This window comes from Perognathus longimembris, chromosome 3, assembly GCF_023159225.1.
Source record: "Perognathus longimembris pacificus isolate PPM17 chromosome 3, ASM2315922v1, whole genome shotgun sequence".
In the NCBI taxonomy this organism is placed as follows: Eukaryota; Metazoa; Chordata; class Mammalia; order Rodentia; family Heteromyidae; genus Perognathus; species Perognathus longimembris.
Genome location: NC_063163.1, coordinates 118,320,845 through 118,330,731, shown reverse-complemented (window position 1 = coordinate 118,330,731; position 9,887 = coordinate 118,320,845). Strand labels below are relative to the sequence as shown.

General features: G+C 63.1%; 1 protein-coding gene across 1 annotated transcript; it reads right to left on the bottom strand.

The window, feature by feature from the left end:
• On the bottom strand, positions 1–6,588 carry Oaf (out at first homolog). Its single transcript, XM_048340761.1, is given in 5 exon segments — positions 1–841; positions 1,069–1,228; positions 1,230–1,250; positions 1,975–2,244; positions 6,523–6,588. Coding segments are annotated over 5 exon segments (780 nt in total). The 3' UTR covers positions 1–578.
• Positions 6,589–9,887: the final 3,299 nt, after the last annotated feature.

Sequence of the window (9,887 nt, the reverse complement as noted above, 5' to 3'; positions counted from 1 at the left end):
TCAGGTAAAAACTTAAAACCTTTATTTCTGGTACAAATGATAAATACTTTGTATTAAAAATCTGGAATTCAAGTTTTACATAGATAGATAGATAGATACTTCATTCTCCCTCCCTGTCCCAGAATACAGAAATCCTTCTGGCGCGCGAGGAAGGGCGGGGCTGCGCTCTGCAGTCGCGCCCCACTTGGGAAAAGGCACGTGTGGTTGGTTTGGGGTGGGGGGGTGGGGGGGCAGATCTCCCCCCCTCCCTCTCGCTTGGGGCCACAGAGGACAATGCACCGTCATCATCGCGCACGGGGGGGGGGCGGCCTGAGCCCCCAGCGGCCCCTGGCTGGGTGGGATGGGGGGAGGGGGGTCTCGAGAAGAATTCTGGGTCGTCACAGTCCCATGGCTTCACGGTAGACACTGGGGGGGGGGGGCGGGGGGCAGGTGTGGGGAACAGCTCTGTCCCTCTGTCCCCCGGTTTGGCACAGCGTGGGGGATGGGGTCGTCGTTACCACTTCACAGTCGCGGAGAGGGGAGGCCAGGGCGGGGGGCAGGTAAGGCCTCGGCGCGGGGGAGCCCCCACGGCAGCGCGGCTAGGGGTCCTCATCCCAGAGGCACAGCTGCCTCTGGGCGACGTAGAAGTGGAAGGCGTAGCTCTTCTGGCAGCTGCGGATGCCGCACTTGTAGGGCGCGGGCCGCTCGCGGCTGTGGCAGTACTTGAGCATGCAGGGGTACCAGGCCAGGCTCAGGCCGTAGCGGCAGACGCAGGGCTGCCCCCGCTCCCCCGCCTGCGCGCAGCGCGGCAGCTCCGGCTCCGAGATCTTGGGCAGGGCCTCGAACACAGAGCTGTCCACACCTGGGCAGAGAGGCGGGCATGGGGGGGGGCGTTCCTACCCCAGCCGGGCCGGCTGCCCCTCCCTGAGCCATGAAGGGGGGGGGTCAGGGCCCCTCGTACACAGAGGCCCCAGGGGAGTCCCACAGGGGCCCCGCAGAGCCGGGAGGGGGTCCTGAGGGCTGGGGGTGGGGGGCCCCCCTCTGCCCGCCCCCCCCCCCGCGCGGGGCAGTGCCGGGGGCCCCGCTGACCTCGCTCCAGCCAGAAGCGGACGTCCTCGTGCCGGGTGTAGATGGCCTCGGCGGCCTCCGCGCACACGTTGCGCAGGTGGGGGCTCAGCAGCGCCCCCTGGCTGAAGTTCACCGCCACGTCCATGCGCAGCTGCTCCAGGCCCCGCACCTCCTCCGCCTGCCCGCACGGCCCGGGGGTTTTTCTGCGTGGACAGAGGAGGAGCCGGTCCTACAGGGGCCTCTCCCGTTCCTTCTCCCCTGGTTCCCAGGGGCCCGGGGAGCCCGGGGGGGCCTGGCCTGCCACTGACCGGGTAGTGAGGCCCTTCCCGCTGACCTCCGCAGCCCAAGGTCAAGTTCAAGGTGCTGCTAGAGGAGGGGGGGCGGGCAGGCCAGGGGGAACCAGGGCGCACGGCCTCTGAGAACACGTGCTTCCCGCAAGAGGGGCCGAGTCTCCCGGGGAAGGGGCGGCTGTGGCGAAGCAGACCCTCGGGACGGGCAGAGGCTGGGGTTCGGGAGGGACGGGGGGCCGGTAGGGAAGCGGAGGGGCTGAGCCCCTGACACTGGCTCTCCGTGGAGCCCACTGTCTCTGCTGGGAAACAGAGGCTTTAAGGTGAGGTCCCTCGTTCCACGTCACCGGCTAATGAGGGACGGCGACGTGACCTCCCAGCCCAAGCCCCCAACCCTACCATGAAAGAGGAGGCCTGGCCCGGGAATCGGGGCTCAGCGAACAGCAGAGATCTGGGGTAAAGTCGGGGGTGGGGCCGGGTTCAAGAGAGAGGGGAGTCAGGGGCAAAGGGCCAGGCCCAGCATGGAGGAGGGCTGGCGGGCGGGGCAGGGAGGGGTGGGCCTAGGGACAGGGTGGGGGCTCTGGGTCAGTGGGCGGGGGGGGGGGGGCGGGGGGGGGGGGCAGGCTGGGCGCTCGCTCACCTGCCGGAGCTTGGCCATGGCCTCGCTGGGGATGATCTCATTGTGGTGCAGCCGGGTGACAAAGCAGAGGGCCTGGAACTGGCTCTGCCCCTTCTCCAGCTCCCCCAGGATCAGGGCACGGAAGATCTTCACGTCCTGGAGAGGAAGGGGGGGGGGGATGAGGACGGGGGCCAGCCGAGGTGGGGGCCTCCACGGGACATGGTCCCTCCAGCCGCCTCCCTCCCCTGCCTCACATTCAAACCCGGGACCCAGAACGCCACGCCCTGGGGGCTGGGGATATGGCAAGAGCGCTTGCCTCGTATACTTGAAGCCCTGGGTTCGAGTCCCCAGCACCACATATATAGAAAATGGCCAGAAGTGGCGCTGTGGCTCAAGTGGCAGAGTGCTAGCCTTGAGCAAAAAGAAGCCAGGGACAGTGCTCAAGCCCTGAGTTCAAGGCCCAGGACTGGCAAAAATAAAAAATAGAATGCCATGCCCTGGACAATGACAGGGAGAGCGCTCTGCAGAGGTGGGGGCTCCCCCTCCCAAAGGACACGCCCCTTCACAGCAGAGGGTTCCCCCCCCACCCTGACCAGGTGGGGCCAGGACAGCATGGGGGAGGGCTGCCTCTCTAGATGGGGGTCCCGGGTGGAGGGGGCGAGGGACAGGCTACGGCTGCTGCCGCCCTCCCTCCTGAGCTGAGGGAGCTGGGGTGTCTCCATTGGCACCCAATGGCCAACCAGCAGACTGAGAGCAACTTCCAGGATACAGATTCACTGAGGGAATGGGGGAGGACTGGCCCACAGGATGGGAGGGGGCCCCCTCCCTCCCGCCCCCCCGCCCCCCCCTGGCCCCGGCATTCTTGCCATGGCTTGAGCCCTGGGTAACTCAGCTTCCACAGTGAGGTGAGCAGACTGCGGTCAGAATTGGTTTGACCGGCTGAGTCCTCCTTGCTAGCTGGTGGCCCCAGCTCTCCCGTTCTCCAGTCCCACTGTGGGAGGGGCGTGCACTGCCCGGGCTGCCCGGAGGGAGGACGGAGCGAGGAGGGGGGACGGCTCAGAGCGCGCACGGTCGGTGATGCACATTTTGGCTTTCCCCAAGTCCCTACACAACTCTGGGAGAGTCTCGGGCCTTTACTGGAAATGATTTCCGCAAGGCGGGTGCCGGTGGCCCACGCCTGTAATCCTGGCTACTCGGGAGGCTGAGATCTGAGGACCACGGCCGGAAGCCAGCGTGGGCAGAAAAGTCCTCGCGAGACTCTTATCTCCACTGAACCACTCAAAAACCGGAAGTGGGGCTGTGGCTCAAAGTGGTGGGACATTAGCCTCAAGTCCCCAAACCTACAATTTAAAAAAAATAAAATGATTTCCAGGCCCATGCCCAGGAAAGGGAAACTGAGACCTAGCTGAAGAGAGGGCTCTATGAAGGTTGTGACCCCAGAGACTCATGAGGTCGGTGAGTCAGAGCCCAGTCAGCAGCCTACCCCCACTTCCTTTCCACAGGCCATCCCTTTTTGGGTCCCGGGCTGGCATCTCCCTGCTCCACCAGGGAGGGGCCCCCCCGGATCTCCCATCTCTGTGGATGGGTGTCCGAGGGACACCGGAGACGCAGGTCCACTGGGTGCAAATTCCACCCCGCTCAAGTCCTGCCAGACGAGACTTGACACCACGCTTCCCTCTCAAAGCCTGAGTCGGCGGAAGTGCTGGAGGAGATCCTTGGGGCGGATCCCCAGTCCGCGCCCTGGCATCTTTGGCGCTGAGCCTCTCACAGATGCCCTCTCTGGACAATCTTGTCCTGTCTGTGGTGCGTGTGTGACCTGCCCTGTGGTCTGAGGAGGGTCCCATCGCCTGGTGACATTCCCCCCGCCTGCCACTAGCAACAGAAGACACTTGAAACTTCTAGACCAGACGAGAGGCGGGAAGGAACCTGCTTGAACGTCTCTGCTGCTTCTGTAAGAAATACCAACAGCATGGACAATACTCATTGCTAGGGGTGCAGAAGGATGGGGGCCTCTCCCTGGAGGAGATTGCCTCTGCTGGGGTAGGACAGAGGCTTCCTGGTCCAGAACTTGGGAGGAATTACTTCTGCGTTGGGTAAATGGGACTCCTCACAGTAGTCGAATCCAAGTGCTCCCTGCCAGGGCTCCGTGCAGCCCTGGGATTCTGGCCCTGCAGCCCTGGGGAATGTACTCTCTGCACCTGCATTTCCACACCCGCAGAACGAGTAGAGCAACGCTCTCGCTCTACCTGGAGGACTGGTGTGAGGGATAAAACGGGGGGAAAGGTCTTGGAGCACAGTGGATGAAGTTTCTGTGGTATTGCTGCACTCGCTCACCCCGCCTGGCCTTGCGCCTGCGTCATCTACCCAGGCCTGAAAAACAGTCTCCAGACGACGTCCATGGCTCAGGCCTGCGATCCCAGCTACGCAGGAGGCTGAGATCTGAGGACTGGGGTCCAAAGCCAGGTGCCCGGCAATTAAACCAGCAAAAAGCTGGAAGCGGAAGTGTGGCTCAAGTGGAAGAGTGCCGGCCTTGAGCCAAAAAGCCAAGCAAGAGCCCAAGGTCCTGAGTTCAAGTCCCCAGTACTATCGTTAACGCGGGGAGGGGGGAGACGTTCATAGAACTCAAGCAGGGGCGTCCCCACCGGCCGCCCCATCACTTCGGGGGCGGCTGGCATCCCCCGCCCACAGCCACATTCGCATTCCTGGGCCCTGCACCAGAGCGCCGGCCGCGTGACCTCGGTGCTTTCCACACACCCTCTGCTTCACTCAGACGCCGAGGGTCCAAATGTCCCCCCTCCTGCTGACCTCAGCTCACACGCGCCGCCCGCGCGAGCTGTGCTCCCCGGCCCCGTTCCCAGCATGCACCGCGCCCTCCGCGCCCGCCCTTGGGTGGTGGAGGTTTATCTGCACGGCAGCCCCGGCGGCTGCTCAGTGAACGCTTCGCAAGGGCACAGGAGGAATCGGAGACGAGCGAGGGGAGGGTACCCGGGGGGTGGGGGCCGGGAGGGCAGGGGGCAGCTGAAGCAGCCGGCAGGGTGGGCAGGACACCAGGGGCTGAGGAGAGTCCGAGCTTTACCTTGCAGGCTAAGCCATTGGTGGGCTTGAACTTGGCACTGAGCACGAAGGGTTATGTTTATGCCGGTTGTGGGGCTTGAACTCTGGGCTGTCCCGGAGTTCTTCCGCTCAAGGCTCGTGCTCTACCACTTGAGCCACAGAGACGCTTCCAGTTTTCCGGTGGTTCATTGGAGGTAAGAGCCTCATGGACTTTTCCTGCCCAGGCTGGCTTTGAACTGTGATCCTCAGATCTCGGCCTCCTGAGTAGCTGGGATGACAGGCGTGAGCCCCGGGCACCCAGCTAGGAAGGACGGCCCGGATGCGGCGGCCTGTGGGTGCGCACTGGGTCTGCGGGCCGAGGCAGAAGGCCCTCATCACGCCACACGCTCTGCCCCGGCAAGGAGCCACCGGGCCCGCGTGACCTGCCCTGGGCTCTCTCTCTTGCCTGCTGGCGGGGCGGGTGCCTCCGCGAACGCCCGGGCTCTCTCTCCTTGGCCCGGCATGTAGCTGGGCTGGAAGCACAGCTGCTCCACGGGCTTCCCCGTGGCTCAGGTGACCGCTCCCTTGTGAGGCTCCGGCGGGGAAAGTGACCTTCACAAGCCAGGCCAGAAAGAACCCACCCAGACCTCCCAGCCGGGGCAGGGGCGCGGGGAGGGGCGAAGGAGGGAGAAGCCCCGGCACCCCAGTATGGCTGCCTCTCCAGAGGAGACTGGGAAGAGGACCCCGCACCATTTTTGCTTTAGCCGAGTGCTCTGTGGTGATCACAGGGAAGTGTGATCCTGGCTGACAAAAGTCAACTCCTTCCTGCCCTCCCCACCCACCGGGCCACACCGCCCAGCTCTGGGCCTCCCGCAGTCTCTCCAGATGGCCACCGTCTCAGCCCTTCCCCCCAGACAGCCTCCCCTGCCCCCCCAAGCCTCAGACACCCCATCACCCACTTCCCACACGCGTCCCAGCCGTTCACTGTCACCTCAGCCCCCACCCCCTGGTCCTGCCCGTGGCGGGGGGAGGGGAGCCAGCCCTCCTCCCACCGCAGGACAGCGCAACACGAAGGGGGCCCGGCGCTGCCCAGCCCCCACTGCACGCGGGGGTCACATCTCGGTTGGGGAGCACCCCTCAAGGCCTGGGGGACGCAGGTGTGCACCCCGACTCCACCGCCAGCCCCCCCCCCCCCCGTGCTCCTCCTAGATGGCAGGGCCGGCCCTGTCCTCCTGGGAGTGTCCTCTTGTCATCAGCAGGATTCTGGGGCCCAGGCTGGGCCAATCTAAATATTTATCCCTGTGCTTCAGGCTGGGGCTGCTCCGTGCTAGGGGGGGTCAACTACACTTGGGGGGGGGTGAGGGGAGAGTGGAGAGCCAGCCAGCTTTACCAGCCCAGGCTGGCCACTCCTGTGCTGGCCGGGGGTACCTCAGCCACCGGGGGGGGGGGGGGCGGGAAGACAGGCTTGGAGGGGCTCCACCCCAGAGCAGGCCAGTGCCCAGCGGCGGGGTCACCCCACCACCAGAGGCTACGCACCCTCAGCCTGGGCTGGGACACAGGGTTCTTGTTCCAGGCTTCAGTGCAATCACTAGCCGGGTCCATGCTCCCCACCCCCCACCCCCGCTCCCGGGTACCGGCCCCCGGCTTCTTTCCCCCCACAGCCCCTGGGACTCTGTCAGCCAAATCTCAAAGGTCACCCCTGTCCTGGCGCCCTGGGGACAATGTGAGGCTTTATGTGGATCAACTGCACCCCACGGTTCCGCTGACTCAGGGTTCCCGCGAGGGGCTCCCTGCTTCTCCCCACTCAGATTCCACCCCGGGGCTCCCTGGTCTCCTGCCCTTTGCCGGGAAGGGGGGGGGGAGGGGGGAGGCACCTACACGCCCGCCTCACTCCTAACGAGGCTCCGTCCTCAGAGCAGGAAGCGGCGGCTAGGAGAAGCGGCTCGCGCCCGGCTTCCCAGCCCCTCCGGAGGCCGAGCTCGGAGCGCCGTGATTCGAAGCCAGCTTGCGCAGGAAACTCCGCGAGGTTCTCCTCTCCCATTAGCCACCAAAACTCCAGGCACGGAGACGTGGCTCAGGTGGTAGAGCACCACTAGCCTTGAGTAAAAAAGCTCAGGCCCTGAGTGCAAGCCCTAGGACTGGCACGCACATACGTGTGCACGCACACGCACACGCACAGTAGAGAGAAGGAGCGCTGACGCCACGGAGCCTGCTTGCGGCTTGGCGCGGGCACTGACTGGCAAGGACACGGGTCTTCTCACACGCCTACGCTGGTCTCTGTTCTGGAAACGTCTGCAGTCATTCCCCACAGCCCTGCCTGGCTGCGGACGAGCCCCGGCTCTGAGGAGTCCCGGGACCTATCAAGTCATGCGGCTGGCACCCGGCAGGAAGATCCGCACACCGTGAGCCGTCCGCAGATCTGGGGCACACGTATCAGAACTGCCCCCGCCCCCCGAGGCCATGGCGGAGGGGTGGGGGAGAAGCCAGGGGCGCCCACAGAGAACAAATACTGGATCCACTAGGTCAGGACCCCGAGCCTAGAGCGGGGAGGACCTGTCGATTTGCTCCTTATGTTTCTCTTCCTCTCCCCTTCTCAGGACTCTGCAACCTGCGGGAAGGAGCCAGCTCGGGTGATGAGCGCCCTGCGTGATCGGCAGTCCCCGCAGACTCCACCTCTGCACAACGCGGGCGCCGCGGGCGTCAGGCTGCATTCCTGGGCACCAGCGGCGGCCTGTGGACTCTGTATGCTTGGAGACACAGGGGCTAGCCTCGCCTCCAGGCTGGCCCTCAGCAAGGGGGTTCGAGCTCAGCCATCTCTCCCCGTGTGACGTGGGGGCCTGAGGCTGAACTAGCTCTTCCTCGCCCTGTTGACGCTCTGGTAGGCCATGCAGATGGTCTGGAGTCTTTCCTTAGGACTACCAGGGTGGGCTAGCATCCTCGGTCAGAACAGCTAACCATGACCACGCAAGACACAGAGAAGAGACTGGGGTTAAACCCAGGGACGCGCGCGCACACACACACACACACACACACACACACACACACACACACACACTTCTCCTGTCTAGCGATGTAAACTCCTGAGCAAATGTTCTGTCCTCCAGAAAGCTTTGGCCTCCTCTTGCAAAGTACTTTTGCCCGGCATTTTGTGACACGCGCCTATAAATCTAGCTACTGGGGGGGGGGGGGGGGCAAAGATCCAGAGGATCACGGTTCATAGCCAGCCCAGAAAAGTCACAGAGGTCCCATCTCCAAAACAACCAGCAAAAAGCCAGGCTGAAAGCATGGCTCAAAGGGTACAGTACTGGCCAAGGAAGCAAGCTAAACAAGTTCAAGGCCCTGAGTTTTAAAAAGAAAGAGCTGGGGGGCATAGCTCAAGCTGTGATTTAGTTGCCTAACAAGCACAAGGTCCTGAGTTCAAACTGCAATACTGCCAAAGGAAGGAGGAGGAGCAGAACAGTGATATACTACCCAAGAAGTCTTCCCATACGCGAGGGCCTAACACAGCCAGGGTAGGGACACGGCCCTCAGCGTGCTGTGTCATCCTGGGATGGACAGGGCTTGGCCGCACCTTCTCAAGGACAGGATCGCAGGGCTCTAGGACAGTGGCTCCTGACACCCTCTCCGCCGTCCCTTGTCTGGCTCCCGGGACGAGACGCCGGCTTCCAACTTCCCCGGACCCTGGCACCTTGCAAGTCACCTTGAACTGACCGCTGCACTGGCCGCGTCTCCGGGGCCCCAGCCTGTGGCCCCCTCCACCCCTCCTTCCACACTTTTGGAATGTGGCTCTGTCTCCCCTCCCATGTCCTTCTGCCCCAATGAAGTCACACATGACTCTTCCTATCTTTCCATCTGGCCAGCACCAAACCCGGCTGCCTGGGTAATGACTCATCCCTTCCCGAGCTTTTGGACACTCAGCCTGGAGACCGAGGTGAAAGAGAGCTAGGACGGGGACGAGCTGGGGGAAAGAGGAGCAAGAGAGCAGCAGTCTCGTGTCCCTGTGAGCCATGCCCAGAGGGTTAGGAACACGGGGTCTAATTACATATGTAGGTCTGGATAATGAGGAGGAGTACTGACCATTGTGTTTGCACTAGGAATTAAAAGGTCTGGCCTAAAGGCCTGGCACCAGTGGCTCACACCCCATAATCCTAGCTACTCAGGAAGCTGAGATCTGAAGATCGAGGTTTGAAGACAGCTGAGAAAGGAAAGTCCATGAAACTCTCACCACCAATAACCAGCCAAAACCTAGAAGAGTTGTGGTTCAAGTGATAGAGCACCAGCCTTGAGCGAAAAGCTAAAGGATTGCACCTAGGTCCTGAGTTCCAGCCTCAGTATTGGTACATGCATGCACACGTGCACTTGTGTGTACCTGTGCACACACACACACACACACGTAAGGACTTAAGTATTAAAACACATTGGTTGCGTAGCAGCTTGTGCAAACAATGCACAAAGCCCTAGGCTCAACCAAGCACCAAGCCCACTCCCACCAGCACCCTGTGGCAGGGTAGGAGGTTTCCGCCACGTGGGCTGCCGTCCACCCTGGCTCCTTGCAGCCCTCCTCGCCTTTCGGGGGAAGCCATACCACTGCCGTCGCCCGGAATTCTCTTCTGTGCATGGGTCAGTACTGAGGCTTGAACTCAGGGCCTGGGTGCAGTCCCTTAGCTTTTTCACTCAAGGCTGGCACTCTACCTCTTGAGCCACGGCTCCACTTCCGGCTGCTGGGTGGAAGAGAAGAGTCTCACAGACTCTGCTTGGGCTGGCTTGAACCTCCATCCTGGGGTCTCAGGCTCCTGCGGGCGTGAGCTGCAGGCGCCCCCACTTCATCGGGAATTCTCTGCAGAACGCGGCTCGTGCACGGCCCCGCCATCGGGCATTCTGATTCGGCGAGGACAGAGCCA